The 23,359-nt window shown below is 44.5% G+C and overlaps 5 protein-coding genes across 5 annotated transcripts; 3 read left to right on the top strand and 2 right to left on the bottom strand.

Moving 5' to 3' along the window:
* Positions 1-2,083: 2,083 nt before the first annotated feature.
* On the bottom strand, positions 2,084-2,680 carry LOC6602410 (adult-specific cuticular protein ACP-20). The gene has a single exon (XM_002027379.1). It carries the CDS (start codon positions 2,678-2,680, stop codon positions 2,084-2,086), a length of 597 nt encoding a protein of 198 aa, XP_002027415.1.
* Positions 2,681-3,869: 1,189 nt separating this feature from the next.
* LOC6602409 (cuticle protein 19.8) lies at positions 3,870-4,554 on the top strand. The gene has a single exon (XM_002027378.2). The coding sequence runs from the start codon at positions 3,910-3,912 to the stop codon at positions 4,552-4,554; it is 645 nt and encodes a 214-aa protein (XP_002027414.1). The 5' UTR covers positions 3,870-3,909.
* A 502-nt stretch (positions 4,555-5,056) lies between these two features.
* Positions 5,057-13,880, bottom strand: LOC6602408 (polycystin-2). The gene is made up of 2 exons (XM_026992783.1): positions 11,915-13,880; positions 5,057-5,289 (listed from the first exon to the last, which is right to left on the bottom strand). The coding sequence occupies exons 1-2, from the start codon at positions 13,878-13,880 to the stop codon at positions 5,057-5,059; spliced, it is 2,199 nt and encodes a 732-aa protein (XP_026848584.1).
* A 3,943-nt stretch (positions 13,881-17,823) lies between these two features.
* LOC113566561 (venom acid phosphatase Acph-1) lies at positions 17,824-19,775 on the top strand. Its single transcript, XM_026992655.1, has 5 exons — positions 17,824-18,488; positions 18,626-18,709; positions 18,762-18,920; positions 18,981-19,508; positions 19,575-19,775. The coding sequence occupies exons 1-5, from the start codon at positions 18,183-18,185 to the stop codon at positions 19,773-19,775; spliced, it is 1,278 nt and encodes a 425-aa protein (XP_026848456.1). The 5' UTR covers positions 17,824-18,182.
* Positions 19,776-20,225: 450 nt separating this feature from the next.
* Positions 20,226-22,439, top strand: LOC6602407 (venom acid phosphatase Acph-1). Its single transcript, XM_002027376.2, has 5 exons — positions 20,226-20,419; positions 21,133-21,231; positions 21,294-21,377; positions 21,433-21,591; positions 21,650-22,439. The coding sequence occupies exons 1-5, from the start codon at positions 20,231-20,233 to the stop codon at positions 22,358-22,360; spliced, it is 1,242 nt and encodes a 413-aa protein (XP_002027412.2). The 5' UTR covers positions 20,226-20,230; the 3' UTR covers positions 22,361-22,439.
* Positions 22,440-23,359: the final 920 nt, after the last annotated feature.

The raw sequence follows: 23,359 nt of genomic DNA, 5'->3' as shown, positions 1-23,359 counted from the left end.
TAGACACCAAGGCACATTTGTACCGCGCATATGACAGCAAATGCCTGTCTGGGGCCCCGGTGAAAAACTTTTGGAGATTGATGGCTTTGCTTAAGACCAGTAGCCCCGCTCTGCTCTGATCTGCTCCGTTCCGTACCAGTACCAGTACCGTATCGTTCCGAGCCTCTCCGGACCGTCCCTCTTAGACAGTTGGACAGTGGTCCAGTCTCGATTTCGAGATGGAAACGGGTCTGGCAGGATGGCGACCATTTGCACCGTACAATTCAATTTTCCCAATTCCAATTGCAATTGCCTTGCCTTGCATTTTTTTTTCTCTTTTGCAAATTGCAAAATATTTTTTTGGACATTTTCGATTTGATTTGATTTGATTTTCGGTTGCGAGAGCAGTCATCGATCGGATCGCCCCAGTCTCGATTGGCATGTGTCTCGCTCTGCTCTGCTTTCAGGGGGAGTTGATTGGAGATTTTGCCACTGACTCGGTTTAATTAGCACACTGAGAGAGCCCCCCAGACAAGTGCTCATATGTTTGGAATGGCATGTCGAGTATTTCGATTAAAATGCGGATTTACAAATAATGTGGAATCCATTTTGGCATAGCAAAACGACCGAAAACCATGAAGGTCTCATAGTCTCTTTTTGGTTAAAGCCAGGAACATGCCACATCCTCTAAATCAAGGTTGAGTCTTCATTCATCAATATAGAAATTGAAAAATATTTAAAAAATTTTAAACGAATTCCCAAATTGTTCTTATATTTTTTGTTTCACTTCTGTTCTGGGAAATGTTTCAATGTACTGCTAATGGCTTCTTCTTTGCATTATTGTTTTTTATTTGTATGCATTTGCATTCGTGGACATTTGCACGACTTTCACTCAAAAGTGAAAGTTTTCGTTTGCTTAACTTTCGCTTAACGAAAAAAAAAGGTCAACAAATATTATTGTTTAACAGCAATGCAACCATTCCTTAAAATATTGTTTAACCCACACTTACATAAAGTTTCATTTTACTCAACAATTTCCTCAATTTGTATATTATTTTAGAAAACACTTGCACAAAACACTGGATGTTTAAAAACGCTAGGAAAACGCGCTGCAGTCGCTCCACTGCTGTGGCTGCTGCTGTTCCTCGTCGTGGTCTCAATGTCAAGGACAAAACCGTAATTAAAGCGTTTGCGCGGCATTGCAAAAGTATTTATAGATGGAGACGAAGTCAGGACCGGCACAAAATCTTCGGTTTCGTTTTCCCGGCGACACGATTTTCCGGCTTCACCGGTTCCACTTCCAACCTGCCACAGACAGACGCGCAACCAACTGCGATGAGCCGCAGCGGCAACCGAAGCCGCATCCACAGCAGCTGCAGATGCTGCTGGTGGTGTGGGTCGGCTTTGTCGCTTCCTAAGCCCAGTCTAATTGACAATTATATGAAGCTCTCTGAAGCTCTCCGCACGGAAACCCGTTTCGCTATCACCGCTAGCTCCCTGACTGGACGGCCGCCCGGCTTCCATTTCATTTCATTCCGTGCCACACCACACCAATTTTGGCCATCTCAACTTTTGGTTTCAGCCGCAAGTAAAAGTCGCCGTTGCTGTGGCTGTGGCTGTTGCCGTTGCCGTTGCCGTTACCACGTTGTCGTCGTCAACGCTTCGCTGCAGCTGTCTAATGGCATTATAAAATTTATATCTGCCAGCATTACGTTTCGACTTTACATAAATTAATGGCGATTTGCTCTGCGAATGTGTCTGCTCTGCCTGTTAATCCTAGTTATCCGTATTAAAATCAAGTCGGAGCGACTATAACATAGCATTTGATCAATGGTGGGGGCTTTGCCAAAGCATGGGGAAATTTTCCCAGGGGGACTAAAACATGGCCGGATTATTGGCTTATCATGGAGAGATTTCCTTAAGATTTTGGTATTTTAAGTCATTTTCTGATAGTTTGGAATGCCATTTTTCTGGTCCAACTGTATGTTTCGATTATTAAAAGATTTGCTTACATATGTATATATAAAAATACTGTGTTTAAAAAAAGACTTGTTCTTGGTCAGATAAATATGTTCCGTATCTCTTTCGTGTATCAGGACGGCAATCAGTGCAGTTGCTTCACGCTCACATAGCTGCTGGCATGGCCGTGTCCGCCGTGTCCATAGCCGCCGTAATGCGCCACATCATGGCCGTAGCCGTAGTCCGCTCCATAGATGTCGCCGTGTCCGTAGCCCTTCTGGTACACCTGAGGATGATGTGCGTGGCCCAGCTTCTTGACAACTGCGTTGAAGCCATTGTGATCGTCGGCTGTGTACTCCACCACGCGGGTGGTGCCATCGGCCTCCTTCAAGGAGTAGCTGCCCTTGACCTTGTCGCCATCGCGCGTCTCCCACTGGCTCTTCTGGTCGCCGGTGTGGGCATCCTTGACTCCATAGTCGAACTGATATTTCGGATAGTGATGCGGCTCGTGTTTTTCGTATCCGGAATACCCATGACTGGGATATCCATGCCCGTAGACACCTCCATACGCACTGGTCAGGTCGTGATCGTAGCCATAGCCGTAGCCGTATCCAGAACCCTTGTGCACCGGCCCCTCGTGCTTGGTCAGCACACTGTAGCTGGTCGCGTGTCCTCCATGGGGAGCTGCTAGACTTCCAGCCACAAACAGGCCCAACAACAGACCACAGCAGAAATAATTCATTTTGATCGTTGTTTGTCGATGGAACCTTTGATGAGGTCTGCTGGTTCTTGGTGGGCCCTCTGCTGGTTTTTATAGCCCCATGCTCTGGTCAGAAACCATTGGAAACCATCGGGTGGTCATACTCTTGGTTAAGCCATTCACCATTCGTGTTGGCAAATTTATTAATTACTTTGCTAATTCATAATTACTATAGAAAATCTAATAAATTGCATATTAGAGTAGAGCCGTTTCAAATAAATTGAAGTTGAAAAGAACTGTCAGAAGCAAATATGTTCGTTACTGTTGGATTCATTTGTCGTAGTAATACATAGACCAATTGTGGCCATAGGATGAATCAATTTAAAGACAATTATGATTTTGATATTAAAATACGTTCTATATTTGGTTCTCACAGATTCCTTCTAACAGACAGTAGTTTAAAATGATTCGAGTGTTGATTCCGATGAGGAATTGACAGGGGTACATGGAATTCTAGAAGTTCTAAGAAAACGATCCCATTCCAAAATGTGGTAACTATGACCCTCGCATAGTCATTGTTAATTATAAATATTTAGAAAACATTAACCACCATTTACTACGTTAACGCCAATTCGGAAGCATTGGACCCCCCAGACCGATCCACCGACTGCTCTACTCGATTGTCGGCCAGTCCGCCCTTCTCTGCCACACACCCTCCCCCCCGGTCGGTTGGCTGTCTCAAGGTCATGCGGAGTGAAGTTGATGTGGCAGCAGCAGTCGCAGCCGCAGCCGCAGCCGCAGCAGCAACCAAAGAAACGCAACGAGGCGAGGCGAGGTGAGGCCTGGCTTAATACTAATTTGAAAGCGGGCCACACTTGTTGATTGATTTCTAGGCAGCAACAAAAACAAAAACAACAACAGCAACAAGCATTGCGTTTTTTTATAGTTGGGCGATGTTCACGCCCCGTTTATGGTTGTTGTTGCTGAATGAGCCACATTTAATTTGCCAATCGCCCAGATTATGAATACGAATGAGGAAAAATGAAAATTTGCACAAATATTCGAGGCATTTTTCGAACCAATTTTTTCGGGGCTCTTACTTTTTTCTAGCCTATTTAGCCTCGAGAGTAAAATGTAATTAATCGACGGATAGAATGGGCCAAACTAAGTATAAAAGCATTGGGCAGTGTATGTTGGGCATCACAGTTCCAATTGCGATCTGGGCCAAGCAAGTCAGTGAATCAGTCAAAAGAAATCAGGACATCGAAAATATGGCTCAAAAGCTAACGATCCTCTGCTGTGCCCTGCTGGGAGTAACCGCTGCCAGCTATATTCCCCATGGCGGCTATGAGCACGGCCATGCAGTTGGATACAGTATTCAGACGCACCATGAGGCGCCCAAGAAGAAGTGGGACGATCATCAGGAGCACCATCAATGGGCGCCGGCTCCACAGCACAGCCACCACTGGGAGGCAGCTCCTCAGCACAGCCAGCACCAATGGGCAGTTCCGCAGGCGCACCATCAGTGGGCCGCTGCAGAGCCACAGGAGCACCAGAAATGGACATCCCACCACGCGGAGGAGCCGAAGCACCATCCAAAGTACCAATTCGATTATGGAGTCAAGGACACCAAGACCGGAGATATCAAGCAGCAGTGGGAGACCCGCGATGGTGATAAGGTCAAGGGAGGTTACACCATGAAGGAAGCCGATGGCCGCACCCGCGTCGTCGAGTACACGGCCGATGCCCACAACGGATTCCAGGCCACAGTCAAGCACCTTGGCCATGCCGACCATTTCGAGCACAAGCAGCAGGATCATGGCTATGCCCACGGATATGGTCATGCTACCAGCTATGTTGATGTCAAGCAGGACACCAGCAGCAAGTGGCAGGACAAGAGCAGCAAGTGGTGGTAACTGGTAGCAGAACTGACTGAGCAAAGCGAAAGAACTGATGATTCCGACTAACAAATTATTGTAAATATTGACAAAATTATGAACTTTAGTTAAATAAATAGAAGCAAAGTGCAGAAAGTGCGATAAAATATGAGAAGGTTGTATAGCTTTACCCATCGACTGTGTGTTTTGGAATTTTTAGCAGTCATACGCTACAAACAGAATATCTTCTTTTTTTCTAAATAAAAGACACAATAAATGGCACAGTAGCGTTTTGCAGCATTTGGTTAATTTTCGAAAAGTTTCTTGCGCTTGCAGTTGGAAATGTAATGTAATTTAAATGTAACTGTAGAAATTATCTACATTTTCGCTGGCGCGGTGCAGCGCTCACTATTGGAACTACATATTTTACATGCAATTTTCTACGTGAACTGCTTGCTTGCACTATGTCGCTTTTGTTTTAAAGCAGTTGAAAGCAGTTCAAATTCGAAAACTTCCGCCAAGCATAGAATTTTAATTATTGTTATTTAAGAGCAGCGGATTCCACGTCCAATTTCCACTGCTGCAGGATGGGCTGGGCCAAATGGTGGCGATCCACCTCCTGACGGATGCGCTTGTAGGGAAGATCTATGGAGGCATACACGGAACCATCCCACTTGGCAGTGAACTCGCTGAGCACATAGGGTCGTCGGCGATGGATGGTCCACTTCTCCTTCAGGATGGTGAGCTCACTTAGCAAGGAGTCGTAGATCTGTCCTTGCTTGGACTGGTGCTCCAATTGGTTATCGATCTATGTGCTGCGTCTAGGAACTGCAGCATCTTGCGGCAACTGCCAGTGCTACTTCACGCATTATTTTAAATTCTTTAAACTACCCAAAAGTAAACTACTACCAGAAGGTCTCTCCTCTATCATTGTGAATCCCAGTTGACAGTATTTCCCACTAGCATTGATGCAATGCTGCATGAAAACCAAAAAATCTGACACTCGTCATATAAATTCATCAATTAAACATTAATTTATGCTGTGAAGCAAAGTTTTGCGGTCACATAAATCTGCGAGTCTTGTTTGTTGTCCCCGACCCACCCCCCAAAACCGCAACGATTGCTGATTCTGACCTCAGGACGAGAACCCCAAAATGATTGAAGCCGCCTCGAAGGGAAAATTCCATTTCCAATGCTCGGAGGATAAGACTGCCACCAAAACGTAAATGATGTTGAAACATTTATTGGTTACAGAGAGAACATTTCCAAGCCGCGCGATAAGCGACAAACTGTTGACAGTTGGGATTCGGTTCTGCAAGGGATATGCTCGTTCGAATTTATTTGCCCAGCTAGCAATTGGGTGTACGAGTGTGTGGAAAATATAGAGGAGGGGAAATCCTTTGCCTTTGGCTCATAATTTGCAGCTTCTCCACACACTTTCGGCCAGGCCAGGTCATTTTGGCCCGTCTCTACCTCGTGCCGCTCCTTCTTTTTATGGTTTTCATTAAAAATGCAAATGAGCAGTGGAGATTGCAATCGTGGCGGTTGCCAGGCGACCAGGTGAGGTCAGAAAAAGAGCAGACACAGTGAAATTTATGCCAGGGGTTCAGATTCTGAAATTTATTGTAGCCACTCAGGTGCGAGCATATCGAATATTATGTGAAGTTGGTGCTGCAAGTAACTTATATTTTATGGGCCACAGCTTTAACTGTATTTAACGAAACTTAGAGTCCGCCACTGGATCTATTATTTTTGCAAGTGTATCTCAATTGAATAGTTTATGGAATATACAGTATTCCACCTCTTCAACATTTGTGTTGCCACCAATTGTTGCGGGGCCAAAGCCGTTCGCCAGACACAGAGACCAGACCCAAAAAAAGAGAGCAACAGCTACAGAGAAGCAGATAAATGGAGACAGTACAAAAGCAACAGAGAAAGAGAAACAGAGAACTGCAGAGGAGAAAAGCAGCTCGAAAGCTGAATTAAATCGTCGAAAGTTCAAAATGAATGAAAGCAGCGAGCGACGAATAAATGAATGAAACGAAATGAATCCCAAAGGGGTGAACTGAATGCAGCGGGGATTGGGGCGGCTGCTGTAGTTGAAAAGAGCAGTGGTCCCCTTTCCTATCAACTTGTTCTCCTGATGCTGATGCTGGTGCTGGTCCTTCTGTCTTGTTGTTATGACAGGCGGAGTTTAAGGAGGAGCCGTGCAAAGTTTCGCTTGATTTCGGTGCCGCTCAAAGTATAATAATGTAACCCAACGACCCCTGCTAGCCTCCAGCCTCTGCTGCTCAGAGTGTGGATGTGGGGCTTGGGGCTTGGGGTGTGGGGCGTGGTCAGGGCCGGGGTAAAGTGCACGGCGGCTTGTGCTGCTTCAAGTGCACACTTTCTCATGGCTTAGCACTTTGCTGCATGCCTCGTTGGCTTTTGTAGGGTGACGGCGGAGGCGGAGGCTGAGCCGAGCCTAGCCGAGCCTTGGGATAGGACAGTGAGAGTGGGAGAGTGGGAGTGGGAGTGCAAGGGCGAGGAACAGGATGAGGCTTATGCAACAAATAATTTAATTTTATGCTGCATACAAACCGACAACCGGCAAACGGCAAACGAATGAACGAGCGAACGAACGACAACGGAAATGCCACTTTACGGCCTGTTTGACGGAAAAGTGGACGTTAAGTTGTGAATATGATGATGGAGATGGAGACGGGGCCAGTTGATGATGATGGGCATGGCCGATGATGGCTGGGCGAGCAACTGGCAAGGCAACTGAAATATTGCGCATACGCCCCCGTGGGACTACAGGACAGCGAGGGCGAAGGCGAGGGCACACAAATGGCATTGAGGTCAAGCTATAAACTGGCCTAAATGTCATATCAACTGGAGATGTGCTCTATGGCACTTGAGCGGCATCAAAACGAAGGATTAGGATATAAAAATGTTGCCTTTTATGCCTCTTGGGGTTGATTATCATATGAATATCATAATTGGATGAATATATGAGTATTTCAGTACCCCTGAGAAGCTGCGCTGTATAAACTGTCGGAATAAACATGTTTGAACGTAAATTAAAAACTACACAGCATATTTCCACTCGCTTTCTCTTTCAACAGATGCACGAAAGAATAAAGCTCATATATACGTTAAGTCTGACCTTCTTATTGTGAAGCCATCCCTCTCCCCGACAGACTATCCATGATTTCATGCCCTTTTGGTCAGCAGACAAATGCCTACGTCAGACGGAAGCAATCAAATAGTTGAAGCGCAAAATATAAAACATAAAATATGATTAACATATCAAAGCCAACAACAAAATTCTGCCAACGCAGACACAAAAAAAGCCCATACATGATTGGGGGCGTCTAAAAAAAAAGGAAAAAGGAGGGAAAACAAAGGATAACGAAGCATGGAATTTGGGTTTGGCAAACCAAAAGTGACCGCCTCATAAATTGCAACAACCCACAACAATATTAATGGGAAATTCAGGGAACGAAACGGATCAACAAATGAGCAAATATCAAAACCTATAAAACCATTTAGTCAGATGAGCGTGAAATTTCTCTGCTTTTTATATACGTATGTATGTAGAGGGTATTCACAATTTAACAGGGGTTTTGTACCGCAAAGAATTCGAAATTCACAAGGAAACAAAGACATTTACATATGGTAGGCATATATTTCGATTCGTGACCGCTAAGAAGAGATCACTATACCATATGGCTGTCAATGCTAAAATTAGGCATTCAAAAGTTATTTTAGGAATCAGGATAGATCTACAAGGCTATTTAAATCGTTGTTCCTCGAACTGAATCTTTTTTTGATGCTTTTTTGTTGTTGTGATCCACTTTAAAGATTGCGAAACAAGGGAATCATGAAAGATGAGGAGTGGAGTGGTCAGTGCAGAATGAAGAATGGCCACAAATTTTGCAACAACTGTGCGGCATTTTATGAGTATGCCACACCCACATATAAACAGAGAGAGTGAGAGCGAGAGAGCGAGAAACCAGTGGCAGGCAGCCATGACACTTTTGGGGCAGCGTTAAATAACATTTAAACAGAGGCCCAGGCCACGTACCAGGGGCGGTACGTGTGTGCACGGGGTCTGGTCTGGACTAGAAGGATGCGATGCGGGCAGGCCAACATGACGCAAGGAGGCCTTGCCAAAGCACAACCAAAACCAGAAACATTGGCTTCAGTTTTTGGCGGTTGTTCCCCTCCTTCTCTGCGACTCTCTGCTGCTCTCCAGTTGCCTTGTCCAGTTGCTGTCCAGCCATGTCCCTGTCCCGGGCTGCTTATGATGGCAGGAATTAAATTTCATTTAATGTGCCGAAACTTTCCGTACACAGAGGCCCCCACACATGTGGCAGTGGCAGTGGCGTCTGTGGCAGAATTTTATGATAACAAAAGCAGGTCAAAGTGGACGCCAAGTGGCAGCCACAGCCACAGCCTCTGCTTCTGCCTGTTGGTCAGCCCTGACTTCTTGCCGCCTGCCCAACTCAACCAAACAAAAAATATGATTATTTTGCGTAATTAACCTAAAATTATATATGTATTTATGTACTGTGTCAGTCGGAGATTTAGCCCGAAGGTCATCCTTGATGGCCATTAAAAATGCTTTAATTATGGCCCAAACAGATGTTGGCCAAAGACAAAAGAAAACTTTTGCTAATGGGAAAACGTTCAGTGCAATGCGGACTTCGGAATTCGAGAGATACGAGGAACGTTCTGGTTTTCATAGGAATTTCGTTGAGCTTTTGGGATATTGAAACCAGGGAAATCAAACTGAATTGAGTTTCTTTGTAGATTCAACTAATGGTATAACTCGTGAAATAGGGACTAACACAGGGAATAATGGAATCTTGTTAATAATCTTCCTGCCGTTTTTCGTTCTCCTTTTCAATAAAATAAAATTCCCATAGTATGGGCTAGAGGAATCATATTAATATTATACGATAACAATCCAATATTGAGGGGGGTAATGGGGGCGTTTCACCCTCAAATACTTACTCATAAACCTCTTAGCAGCCCACTCCAGCCTTCCAGTCGTGGTATTAGGTCCCCATTAAGTGCTTCAGCTTGGTCAGCCCCATGGCCTGCTCCATTTCAGTTGAATTTTTTGCATAAATCCCCGGCAGAAAACAGAGGGAATCTTGGGCCAAGAAACTGCAGCGGCAGGCTCAAACAATAATGCCCGTCGCTCCTCTTCCTTGGGCCAAAACCTGTCTACCACAAAATGGTCCACTTAACGCTTGACTAGGCACAAGGTCGGCCAACAGAATCAACAAAAGCTGCGCTGGAACTGGGCGGACTTTCGATAATTGGAGGGGAAAACCACAGGGCGAGCTCTCCAGGGATCCAGGGATCCAAGGATAAGGGCCAAGAAATTGGCAAGGAACAGCAATCCGCTCTGCTTGGTGCCGCTCAGGTTCGAGGTGGGTTTTTGGGGTCTGGCCACTGCCACTGCCACTTTATCAGCGGGGCAATTGAAGCGTGGGCCAGTGGGTGTGGGCGTGGGGGTGGGGGTGCTTGGTAGAGGGTTATGCCTGGGGCACTAAATTACGTTTAGTGGGTTAATAAAATCCCAAGCACTTTTATGCAAATTGAATTAAATGGAAGCCCAGGCCGGTAGCAGAATCTCTACCAGCAGCATCCGACAGCGGCCGGGAACAGAAAAACATTTAATGCATTATTTATAAAGGATTATCAGGCAGTAGGCAGTAGAAGGAGCCCTGAGCGTCATGCATGGCAGCAGAACAGGAAGTCAACCTCTGCCTAACGAGGACAACTAATTGCCACCGACAGGAGATCTGCCCCCCTGCATCTCTGTTTGTCTTCAGAATTATACATCTCCATTGTTGCTGCCTTTAATTATATGCATTATGAGACGCTCATTAACAAAGCAAACGAAGAAAAGTCGAAGGGTTCGGCTCCGTCGGAGTACTGAATGCCAAAAATGAAACGAAAGCCCCAGCCCAGCATTCTCCGGAAGCAGGGCATATAATTCTATAAAACACCTGTGCATATGTGAGAGTGTATCGTATCTATGTAAGTGCGAGTGGGTGAGTGGGCGAGAGGGCGAGAGAGGATGCGGGTAAATATAATTTAAATTTATAAAGCCACAAGAAATTTGAAGTACAAAGCGGAATGCCTGCTGCATACACTTTACCCAGAAGATTCGATAATACTTTATGGAGAATGGAATGTCATTACTCAGAAGTTACTTTCTTGATTCTTTGGGTGGAAGGATGGAATGAACTAGGAGTACGAAGCCGACGTACTGAAAATAGTATAGAACCTTTAGAGTGGATGACCCATTGGAACTTGAATTTCTCAGGAATTCAATAATTCTGCTTATTGGTTATATCTATCTCCTTTATCCTACAGTACATATATGCAGAGGTTTGTTTGTTTTTGTGCCGTGCACGGGAGACAGCTGAACGGCCGACTGGCCCAACATAATCGGTATACCCTGAGGTGCAGCCCCACAATTAGGCTTCCTGTCGCAATACGCATACATACACACAGTGGGTGCTCGTGTGTGGCCCTGTTTGTGTTTTTGAAGTGAAAGGAAAGTCCTTTTATGCGAACAATTTTTCTTTTTTGTTTCGCATGAAATGAATATATACGAGCCCATATATGCATGACATTTTACATAATTAACTGACAATGGGTTTATGTACACAAACAAACAGACAAATAAACAAACAAACAGACATACATACATACATATATGCATTTCCATATATAAGGACATAACCTTTCCCCCTGGTTCCTGCTCCTGCTCCTGCTTCTGGCTTCTGGCTCCGGGACCCTGTTCCCAGCCTCAATTCTCAAAGGACTTAAGTTAATTATCACATTTTTTACACACAATTTTACTTTACATTGATGCCATGCACAACAAGAACGGCGTGTGGGCTGTGGGACAGCCCGTGGCAGGGGCAGGGGAAGGGGCAGGGCCAGGGTCAGGGAACAGGGGCAGGAGCGGGTGTAGGCCAAGCATTAAAGCGTAATTATGTGTATAATTTGTTGTAATTTGCTGTGAAAAGCTTCACGGTAACGCATGAGATGAACGCATTTAACGAGACCCATGCCCCTTACGCCACCTCCTCCATTGACCCCAACCCCTAGGCTATCAATCCAAACGAAAAAGTTAAATAAACTCATTAATATACGATAATCAGGCCAGACATTAAATGCTAGCTGCTTGCGGATGTAGCTTGCGGTGTGAGGCTATCACAAGTCCCCCCCTGCCCCTAAAGAAGAGTCGGATATGCATGTCAGGGGGGAAACCAACATAAAAGGTTTATTTTGTATTTAAATCGAAATATATGGTACTCAGTGGATGTTATTATTATTTAACCTTGATATTGCCTGGGAAAATTTTGATCCTCCGCGGGAGCCTCACCCTCATCCTCGTCCGACTCACTACGAAGATTTCCATCCTTGTCGCCGAAAATAGATCGCTCAGCGATTTCCAACTGCGTCTGGAGAATGGCTGCTATCGTGTAGGTCCTTGAAATGCGATCCCTGTGTAGGGCCTGCTGCTTGTGCTCATGCTCTTCCGATTCAATCACAGATTTCCACCTGGGTGTAGCTACATAGTCGTATCCCCTCTTGAGTCGAGCTGAAGAATTAGCACGTTCCTGAAGATCCAGTTTGCGCTTGATGTTCTCGGACACGGTGCGGTTCCTGCGCTTGTAACTGGGCTGGAGCAAAAATATTTCCCGTACGATCCTGATAGCATCCGCATACTCGACGCGAAGGAACTCCCAGAATGAGATCTCATCTTTGCGCTGACGATCGCGGACTGCCTTGGCTGCGGTGAAGTAGTTGCTGAGTATCGACACGAACACGTTTACTAGCAGGATGGAGATGGTAAAGGCCATTATAGTGTAGATCACAATGCCAATCAATTCGCCACCGCTGAAGAGATCTTCGGGATCGACATGGCTACTGAAGCCAAAAGTAAAGCACATGATGGTGGCCAACGCGTGCAGCAGGCTCCTAAAGTTCTTTCTGTTGTTGCCGTTGATGCAGACCATAACAATGCCGAATGCCATCATTAAGATGCAGATCACACAGGCCGTGCTGAAGAGAGCACTCCAGGCCAAGGACAGGGTCATCGTAAAGATTTGAAAGATGCTAGCAAACTGCATGACCTTCCACAAACGCAGGGTGACCAGGCAGATGAGGCAGCCCATCGCAATAGTGGCCCAATCGTTTAAGCGCGCCGGTACTCGAAAGTCAATAAAATCATGCGTGCTGGCCACCTCTAACAACGCCAAAAGCTTGGTTGTAATGCCCGACTTCACACCTTTCATGATTAAAACTGACATGCTGAGAAGTAGGATCAGGACATCCACTTTTACCCAAAAGCTCTTAAATCGCTTAGGCTCGAACCACAAGGGCACAATCACTGCCACTCCGAGCTGCAGCAAGACAGCCACATAAGCAATAAACCAAATGAAGATAGTCCATGGAACGGTCTCCGCCGACATCGTCATGGACACAGTATTGATATCCATGCTGCTTCGGATAATGCCGAAAGGCAAGTTCTCACACCGAATACTGCACACACTGAAAAGATCCGCGTCCACATTGTACAGCGTGAAGTCGAAGAAGATAGCTGCGGTCCTGCCGTCGAGCCAATTGTTTTGGAAGAGATATGTGAGCACCTTTATGCTGTCAATCTTCTTATCCCGTAGCGTGACTACGTAGCCTTTCAGCTCGGGATAGGCTGCAAAGAATCCGTACTGTTTGATATTAAGGAATATTTTCTCCCAGAAAGTGTGCTTATCCTCCATCGGCAGCCAAGGTAAATAGATAGACCAGGACTTGTCGGTGTAGGGCTCGTCAAAATAAGACGGGCTCCAGCCGTGGGAATATTCCTTCTCCGTGAATTCCGGATCATTTAAGCCGTATTGTTCTCCGGTGTTCCGTAGCAGCCGCATTCGTACCACGCCAAGCAGCTTAGTGCTATTGGAATTGACCCAGTTCGCATTTAGACTATGGTGATCATCTGATAAGAAGGCATTGACCAGAGTGTGTTCGATGAAGGGATACAGCTGATGTATAAATAGCACGTGACTTAGGCCAATCGTGCTGGTGGTATTATACGTGATCAAGGTTTGGATAGATTTGTAGTTGTAGTACAGGTCGTCGCGGTCCAGCGCCACATTTAAAAACAAATGTATAAGGAAGACCTTTCCGTACACCCAGAGTTCGTGGACAATGGTCCTGTACTTAAGGTTCAGCTTCTCGTTGCGATGTCTCTCCGTGATCATTAGTTGGCTTCGCAAGCTGCGTAGCCGCAGATTTAGATAGTCCATGCGGTTGTGCCTCTTTGCTTGTGCTTCGTCAGGTTTGGCCATTCGCATCCGCGGTGGCCAGCAGGCCAAGTCAATGGCTAATAAAAGAAACCTTAATGGATCGAAAACCAGGAACTGAAAAATCGTCACCAAAATGAACGACACCAATATCGCCTTGAATTTTCTGTCCTCGTGATAAATGCCAGAGAGCTCCCATACTGTTAAGGTGCACGCAATGATTACGAAACTAGTGGCAATAAAGACTACTCGTTCGTTTTTTCCCATTGAACTATTATCGGGCTTAGGCTTTGCTAATCGAAAAATATTTTTTGTTTCTTTTGACTGACGTTAAAAGTTGTTCTGAGTAATAGATTTTCAATAGCTCACTCGATTAAACGGAACACGGGCTTCTATTTCCAATGCTTCAATGATATAAAATTGTTAATTGCTCATTCCCAGAGCAATTGTGGACAGTGTATCCTAAAAACCAACGTTTATTCAAATATATTAATATGTATTCAAAAAAATTGTATACTCCACCAAAAATACTCAAAAGGTCCAGCAATAATTTGTTCTGCTTTCTCGTCGGACCTCTGGCATGTGAACAGCAATCCGTTCTGCCCTCTGCATCACGGAGCTTTCATTGCCTTTACTTTTCACTTCCCCTTCGCCATTTCCGCCACTTTTCCTATTGCCCCAGCCAGTGGAAATCTTTTTCCTTTATGCCAATTGGCAGGTCACACCAATTGAACTTTAATCGCTGCTGACTTTTGTCATTGCTTTATCGTTTAGGCGACAACACAGAAGGGCCCCTTCCTCATCCCCATCCCCATCCCCATCCCCATCCCTATTCCGTTCCCGACTCCCAGATGACTCTCAGCCGCTCGAACGTTGCCAAAAACGCGGTTCAGACGTAATCCCTGAGCGCCACTGGAGTCCGGTCCGGAGCCGGGTCGGGTCGGGTCGCGTTCGGTGCTGTTTGTCTCATTGAATAGACGCCGACCACGCCCCCTTTGGGTCCGCCAGTCCCCGAGCTGTTAGTGTGTGCGTGTTTAACTACGCGTGTTCGAATTTTTATGTTCGTCAGTTAGAAATTTTCGGCCATTTCAGCGAAAATTTATAAAAAAAAGGAAATCGAGAAACAGTGGCCGTTGGAAAGAGAGTGGAAGAGATAGATGGATACAAAGATGGAAAGAGAGGGAAAGAGTGAGAGCCGAGAAAAATGTGTCGTACAAATCTTTGAAATTGCTCCACCGAGAACTATTTTCAATGCGTCGGAATCAATAAATTTTCGGAGCCATTCGCGGCAACGTTTTGTCTGACAATTTGCCGGAATCTCCTAGATTTCCCCCTGGTCCCCTGCTCCTCTAGCTGTCCCATCCTGGCCATTCCAGTGCCCTCCCGTACTCCATCTCCATCGCCATCGCCATCTTTATCCATAGTTTGTGCTGTCGGTAATCGTAATTGCGGGGCTGATAAATATTAATACCAGAGTGCCGATGGATTCTTGGGCCTGAAGATGCTTTTCGGGGCCAAAATGGTTGCCTGCCGCTTCTGCCGTTTGTCTAATGCACGTTTTATGGGGAACTTAGCACGTGTCTACCTCGAACCACCCACTCCACGTCTCCACCCTCCACCCTCCATCCTCCACCTTTGATCCCCAAGAAATATATTAGTTGAAAATATTTTCCGGCTTTTTTTCTTTCTGTTTTTAGTTGCTATTTTTATTTTGCTGCAGCAGCAATGCTGCAGTGACCATAAATTTCAGTGAAAGTCATTAGAAAATAGGCTTAAGAGTCATTCAACGATCTGAATACAAATTCCGTATGTGGAGCATGTGCACCTCTGTTGGGGTGGCAATAGTTGAGAATTGCATTATATAATCCGTCTTTTTAAGAATCAATAAGTGCTATCTTGCATAGGAATCCAAGTTTCTTAGAAGTGGTATATACTTGCAAGCAGTTCCAATTTCTAATGAATAAATAAGTTTACATTTTTGTAGAGTCTCTGGGACTTTAACACAACTAAACAACAGTAATTTCTGAGAATAGCTCGTAAGGTCAATAATAATTTTGTGCCATTCCGAAGCAGAAAAACGAATCCTCAATTTTTATGGGAACATGTAAATCACAGAACTGTATCTTTCAAGGTAGGAAGAGGAGTTGTAGCAATTGCATGATAATGTCTTTCTACAGGACTGTATACCAGTACCAGTATCAGTGCCAGTACGATAAGAAATATGAAAAAATGAATAATCAAAATACAAATTATATTTATTCGGGGAATTATCTTCTGGGAATTTTTCTTTAATAGAGTTACGCACTGATTAAATGACTCATTTACTCATTTAATGTGGATTATGGCAAAAAAAGTTCTTAATCTTATGCAAAATAATAATATGTACTTTCACATAATACGACCAGGGCCATTTGTTTTCACTATTCGACTGTGAAAATCTTAATCGTTTTTAGCTGATGCAATTCAAATGTCAATTGCGTTGAGGCATTACTTAGTTAGTTGTCTGTCATGTGTATGTATAAATTAGATTGAACTGAAATCAGAAACAGCTCAAAACTAGATGAAAGTTCACAGACAAACAGACACGAGTCACAAGCAATCGTGTCAAACAAAATTGTAGAGTATTCAGCGCCGAGTGGTTTCGCTGCTGCCAGTAATTGTACACTTCGGAAGCTGGCAAAGACACAGTTATCGGCTAACGGTCGGGGCTGTCATTAATTAGCCATAAAATTCAGTTTAGTCAATTAGCCACATTGCAAAGCCTCGATACGAGCGTACAATAATGGAGCTTTGACAACAGGCTTACCTTACCCCGTGTCGTCTACGTAATTAGCCCGAACACAAAAATCACCAAAATAAACCCATATATGACAGCAAGAAAACAGGGGAGGCAAGGGGAGAGATAAATAGAGACGTCTGTTGGGAGAAATAGAGATATTTGCAGAAATTCTTTATTTGTCATAAAAACCCAAACAACTTGTGCAAACAACGCGGCGAATAAGCAACATAAAATTATTATCTGCCAGAGGGTCAATAGAGCGAAACAAGGCAAATAATTAGTAGAGCCAAAAGCACACATCACATCCAACATTTGTTGGTTTTTTAGAGCACTTTGAGCCAGCGATAGGAGAGATCTGGTGGGAAAAGTGCTGATGGGGGGAGGTCGGTGCATAAAATATGGAAGCAAAATAAATGGTATTTAATCCTAATATAAATGGAGCGCATTTCCGGCCAAAGGAAAACCGAACAGGCCAAAATAGAGATAGAAAAAACTACCCATTAGTACATCAATGCTTATAGCCCAAGAATTTACTAGTTATTCCAACATTTCGCACCCTTTGATTACTAACCTACGACAGTTAATACAGTATTACATCAGGCCCTTTCCAACGGAATCCCCACAATTTTGTACCGTAGCTTTTGTTAAGTAATGTAATCTCGAAATAATCTACCAATCAATTTTATACTCGTAAGTTTTATTGAAAAGTTCGCATGATTATATGCAATTATCACAATAATTTTCCCATTTCGACCACACGCATCTAACGAGGTGCTCAGAATATAATCTATGAAATATTTTACACTTCACAGCACTGTAAAATCTGCCCAAATTTGTACACAGTTACGCGAACCATGAAAAAAGCCAACCAACCCCTGGCATGGCCTGATCTGGTCACCCCATGATCATCAGGTGGGGGATAATGACTATGTCAGCTGGCAAAGAAATGACAAAAACCTGTCTCGCAGAGGGCGGGCGCAAGGCTATATATAGACCCTAGTGGGGGGTTTGGCTGCTGGACGGATTGACTACCGATAAACCTCGTTCCGCAAAATATCTCGTAATTATCAGGTTGAATGAGAAATGCCCAATTAGTTGGGTTTTTTGTCTTTGTCGCTTTTGCTCGACTTTGTTTCTGTTTCTGTCAGTCGCTAGACCTGTGGCTTGGGGCTTGGGGCGAGTCGATCTCGCGTCGAGTTCGGTGGAAAGTGACGACGACTGTCAGCAGTTAGTCAGCGGCATCGGGGCAGCAACCACTGGACGCAGCTATAGCCGAATAGACGAGCGCGGATTTATCTGTCTTTTAAGTTCTCCGTCTCTAGCTGCCGGTGCGTTAATTCAACTCTGGTCGCGCTGTGAACTGTACGCGCCTTGCAGCTCTCCAATAAAAGTCTCGTCTCAGACAGAAATTAAGCAAAACAACATAAAACAATTATCCAAAATCCTGTATTTTTTTGTTTGTTTGTGCCTGTGTGTGTGCGTAAGTGGAACCAGAAATCTCAAGCTCCTCTTCCGGCTTTGATTTCGATTCAACTTGAGATTTGTATAAAAAGGAATACTCCCTCAAAATGATATTCGGTCGCTGGACGCGTAAGCAAATACTCACCATGTTCGGTCTGGGTGGTGCTGTTGTGGGTGCCATAATTGTAATCGCTGTGCTCAACAGCGGTGTGTCTTCCAAGGAGATGCAGATGCCCTGGCAAGATGCAGCCACATCCCAGTGCCACAAGACGCATCCCAACACAAGCCACTCAACACTGGAACTAGTCCACATTGTCTTCAGACATGGCATTCGCACCCCAGTGGATACGTACCCCAACGATCCCTATTTGAGAGATGGCTTCAAGCCAACGGGCTGGGGACATGTCACCAATGTGAGTAGAATCAACCGACTGCCACATTGTATATTTTGCGATCCAATTAAGATATCTGTTATCTTAGCTGTTTTTATCTTTTAACGTTTAAAGAATTGTGGTCTAAAGAATACCTTCTCTATCTCTCTTTCTTCCAGTCTGGCAAACGTGAGCTCTACGAAATAGGCCGTTGGCTGCATCGTCGCTACAGCGACTTTATGGGACCCTACTATAGACCCGATGTAAGATTTTAGTTTTGTTTGGTTACCAAAATGTAATAGTCTGAATTCTTAGCGTTTGCATGCACAAGCCACAGCCTCACCTCGCGCAATGATGTCCCTCCAGACGACGCTGGCCAGCATGTTTGAGCCCCGGGGAACGGCAATGGAGTGGAACAAGAAACTTAACTGGCAACCCATTCCCATAGTATCGGAGCCTCTAGACCAAGATTCGGTACGATCATCTCCATATAAGTATAGGCTTCCTGTAATTGAATGTATTACTTTTCTGCAGCTTTTGCTGGTTCGAACGCCATGTCCGCGCTATTTTGAGGCCTGGGAAGAGGTATTCAAGCGGCCCGAGGTGATTGCCGAAACGAAGCCGTACGAGCAAATGTTCCGGGAGCTAACTAATCTCACAGGGATGGCGGTGAGGAATGCCGAGGATGTTAACTCCCTTTACATCACACTCCTGGCAGAGCAAGAGTTTGGCTATGAGCTGCCTGCTTGGACCAAGGATTACTTCCCCGATCGCATGCAGTTCCTGGCGGAACAGAGCTACATCTATAATGCCTACACACCGGAGATGCAGAAGATCAAGGGTGGGCCCTTCCTCAAGAGGATGTATAAGGAGATGTCTGAAAAGAGAGATGGCAGTCTGAAGCCCAAGGATCGGGGGATGTACATTTATGCTGGACATGACTGGACTGTGGGCAATATACTATCTGCTTTAGGGGTGTGGAAGCGTCAAATGCCTAGGTTTGCTGTCATGGCTATCTTTGAGACGCACAGAGATAAGGAGACAGGCGAATACTATGTGGAGGTAAGATACAAGAAGAAGGTCTTTAGATCATTTGGATGTGGATCATTTTCTTGTTTCCATTCACAGATCTTTCTCCGCAACGACGAACACGGCTGCCTAGAGCAGTTGAAGCTGCGTGACTGCGATCGTCAGTGCCCCCTGAGTCGCCTCATCGAACTAAGCAGCGAGGTGCTACCCAACGAGCCAATGGAGCAGCGGTGTCGACCACACAGCCCCGATTTTGTGGAACCGCCGCCGCGTCTGATCGATCAGAATGCGGGACGCTAGCAATAATTGGGTACGGGCAATTTTTTGCACTGATGCTGCTCAGTCGCCGTGAACTCAGTATTATAATAGCAGACGAATGAGAGTTGTGTTAAACAGAAAAATAATACAAATAAATTATATAAAAAACCCCCAAAAAATAAAGAGTCAAAAGTTCAGTGAGCTAATTTTTCTTTTTTTTGCCAAATCAGTTTCGTGCGAAACAAATTAAGTCGATTTTTTTTCTTGCTATTGTAGTGGATGATTTTGCTGATTGGATCGCCCGCTCTTCGCTGCTCTTATCTTCGTGTGTTTCAGTGTGTGTGCCTTTGCCAAGTGTATGGGTGAATACATAATCGCGACTTAAAAACCGACCGTAGTTCTATTCATGCAGTCACTCAACTCACAAGCCTCAGCGAAGTCGGTCTACCACATTCTAACGCTGAATCCCAACACAATCCAATCGAAAACAATCCACTATGAAGCTCCTTGGCCTCCTAGTCTTTGTGGGCTATTGGATGATGGCTGTTCGCGGAGCCAGTGTGCCACCCATAGTCGAAGTGCCTGTGGAGGTTCCCGAGGTGGTGCCTCACGAGGAGAACCAAAAATCCAGGAATACAAGCAGTGAAAGCAGCAGCAGCAGCTCCACCCTGAAGCTGGTACATGTGGTAAGATCTGAGTGAAGTGTGAATAGTTATATCAAAAATTAACTGCCACAATTATCCTAATTGAGGACTCGCTTAAAATTTAACAACTAGCCAAGTCAGCAGACCATAAAATTAGACAAAATGTGCTTAACATTAAACGCCATACAGTCACAAAGCCAACGATTAGAGTGTTTGGGTAATACCTATTTTTACGATTATTATTTCCAACTTCAGTTTGTGCTCTTAAGTAAGCCGAACAGAAGTATGGATTTTCCTATGAGAAAAGATCTCTTAACCCACAACGCAAGCAATTCTGCTTGTTGGAAACCGTTCCTAGGCCAGTGCGCGTCGCGACCTGACGTATACTTAATATTGAATTAAGTATGCTGGGGAGAAACCGGTTTAACTGAACAAACTTCAAATTTATGGAGCAACTCATTGTATAATTTGTTTTCCATCAATACCTACAGTACAGTGCCACAGTTTAAATTTATTACGTATTATCATGAGTTATACAAGCCCATATTTATTGTAATTTAAGTTATTAAGAGAATTTTATCTTTATTATATATATAAATTTTTTTATTATTTTTAGTCGGGCGAAGATTTTAATTTGATGTCGAAATTTGCTTAAAATAAATTGCCTTTTAAATTTATTCTGTAACTAAATACGTAGATATTTTTGCAGGCTTAAAGGATCATATTTTAATTGATTTTCTACTATTCTGTATTAGCTCTTTCGCCATGGTCCTCGCACACCTGTCAACACCTATCCCAAAGATCCCTATATCAACGAAACTTACGAGCCCTATGGCTGGGGCCACTTAACCAATGTGAGTATCTAATGGAAACTATTAAAATAATAAAATTTTTAATGTATTTTTGTTTGCAAAAGCCTGCCAAGGTAGAGCTTTATAAGATAGGCAAGCAACTGCGAGGGCGCTATAGAGATTTTCTTGCTCCCTACTATCAGCCCGATGTAAGTGAAATAAACTAATGACAATCAGTTCGTTATAAGAATGAAATCATTTCAGATGATCCGAGCTCAATCATCGGCATCCCCACGTACCATGATGTCCCTGCAAATGGTGCTGGCTGGACTCTTTCCACCCGAAAACACGCCCATGGAGTGGAATCTGATGCTCAACTGGCAGCCCATACCAATCCTTGTAGAGCCTGAGGAAACGGATGTTGTAAGTCGAAATAAACTCGGCATAATGCAGAGAAATAACCTTCAGTTTTTTTTATCAGTGTCTAAGGATGAAGGTCCCGTGTCCCCGCTACGACGAGGCCGTGTTGGAGGTGATGAATAGCCCGGAGGTGAAAGACTTTCATGCCCAAAACTCCCAGATGCTGCAGGAACTGACCGGTCTGACAGGACTCAACGTTACCTATGCCCACGATGTTACCAATGTGTTCATTACGCTGCTATGCGAGCAGACCTATGGGCTGGAGTTGCCTGAATGGACCAAGGAGTACTTTCCCGACAAGATGCTGCCGCTGGCAGCCCAGTCCTACATTTATGACGCCTACACACCTGAGCTGCGGAAGCTGAAGGGCGGCTTCTTTCTAGATCACATATTCGAGCAGATGCAGGCGAAAATCTCCGGAAAATTGGAGCCCTCCGATCGCAGAATGTACATCTTCTGCGGTCACGATTGGACCATTACAAACGTTCTATCTGCACTGGGTGTGTGGCAGCCGCAGATGCCACGATTCTCTGCCCTCATCGCCTTCGAGCTACGCCAGCGGGACGATACGGGGGAGTATTTCGTGGAGGTTTTCTTCCAAAACGATCCCGACCAGGAGCCCGAGCAGCTGCAGATTCCGGGCTGCGATAAACAGTGTCCCATTGAGAAGTTGCTGGAGCTCATGGAGCCCGTTCTACCAGACGGCTCCTACGAGCAGCTGTGCCTGGCCAAAGGCTCCGGTGATGGTGCAAAGATCAGCTATCACAAATGATTGATATGTTGAACGATGATACAAATATTGTGCAGTATTAAGATTATATAAAGTATATTTTACCTTTACAACTTTAATTGATTCATTGATTGATTGACACGATGAATCATACCTATTTTGTGATCCGGATTGATATGTTTAGAAATAGTAGAGATTACCTCGGGTATGCGTGTATGTTGATCTCTCGTTATCGACTGGGAGATTGATAAGTTATAAAATATATAGGTATATGTTCTATCTAGTCTAGAGGAAGCTGTTTTTAGGGAAGAATTTGAAGAGCACCCCATAGAAAATACCCCACCATGCACATCATTTGATCTAGACGATGATGGCGTAACCGATTTTCAAGGGCATACTTTTGGGCTATCGTTAATAGATAATTATGCTAAACTAAATATTACTCTATACAACGCATAATACTGAAGATTTGACCAAAGAAGTGCTTAACATTTCCAATCCCCTTGCATCTTTTGTTACATTTCGATCAACCTTCTCTCATTCTCATCGTATAAAACGTTTGCTATCGCATTGAAAGTCAAACAGTTGGCATTTGGTGCTTCACGTATTCCACTCAATCGAATCGGAATTACGGGTTTACAACGGCAACCGCATGAAAAAATCCGAAACAAAAGGGCGGACAGAATATCAGTTTTTAAAATACACCTTTTACGTAAACTTCCGGACTATGACGGAACCGTAAACCAGCAAAAAAAAAAAGCCAAGCCCCAGAAAAAAAAGAAGATATAATTGAAATTCGGCAATTAAAGACAAGTATTGTTTCTGTTTCGTTTGTGTAATTAAGATAAGGTTCGATTTGGATTCAGGTTGGTTGGTGAAAGATTTATTACCCGAGTGTTTTAGTACGCGATTTTGGTGACGAATTCGTTTGCTTCGAGAGTACTTCGAGAATACCCGTAAAGCAGGGAAGAGTCGAGTTCATATAAATTAAAAGTAGCCCGCGCGATTTAAAACGCCTCAAACGCAACGGCATTGTTGTCG

This window comes from Drosophila persimilis, unplaced genomic scaffold, assembly GCF_003286085.1.
Source record: "Drosophila persimilis strain 14011-0111.01,24,50 unplaced genomic scaffold, DperRS2 tig00000780-arrow-arrow-pilon, whole genome shotgun sequence".
Lineage (NCBI taxonomy): Eukaryota > Metazoa > Arthropoda > Insecta > Diptera > Drosophilidae > Drosophila > Drosophila persimilis.
Note: the sequence above shows the minus strand (reverse complement) of the source record. Positions and strands in the feature narration are given on the sequence as shown.

Excerpts from the sequence above, each read along its gene's own strand:
- LOC6602410 (XM_002027379.1), bottom strand. The coding sequence starts at position 2,680 with ATGAATTATTTCTGCTGTGGTCTGTTGTTGGGCCTGTTTGTGGCTGGA.
- LOC6602407 (XM_002027376.2), top strand. The coding sequence starts at position 20,231 with ATGAAGCTCCTTGGCCTCCTAGTCTTTGTGGGCTATTGGATGATGGCT. Across the intron at positions 21,232-21,293 it reads GCTGGGGCCACTTAACCAAT|CCTGCCAAGGTAGAGCTTTA; the intron begins GTGAGTATCTAA and ends TGTTTGCAAAAG. Across the intron at positions 21,592-21,649 it reads AGCCTGAGGAAACGGATGTT|TGTCTAAGGATGAAGGTCCC; the intron begins GTAAGTCGAAAT and ends TTTTTTTATCAG.
- LOC6602409 (XM_002027378.2), top strand. The coding sequence starts at position 3,910 with ATGGCTCAAAAGCTAACGATCCTCTGCTGTGCCCTGCTGGGAGTAACC.
- LOC113566561 (XM_026992655.1), top strand. The coding sequence starts at position 18,183 with ATGATATTCGGTCGCTGGACGCGTAAGCAAATACTCACCATGTTCGGT. Across the intron at positions 18,710-18,761 it reads GACCCTACTATAGACCCGAT|CGTTTGCATGCACAAGCCAC; the intron begins GTAAGATTTTAG and ends CTGAATTCTTAG. Across the intron at positions 18,921-18,980 it reads AGCCTCTAGACCAAGATTCG|CTTTTGCTGGTTCGAACGCC; the intron begins GTACGATCATCT and ends ACTTTTCTGCAG.
- LOC6602408 (XM_026992783.1), bottom strand. The coding sequence starts at position 13,880 with ATGGCCAAACCTGACGAAGCACAAGCAAAGAGGCACAACCGCATGGAC. Across the intron at positions 5,290-11,914 it reads TGAGTCGGACGAGGATGAGG|GACAGATCTACGACTCCTTG; the intron begins GTGAGGCTCCCG and ends AGTCCAAGCAAG.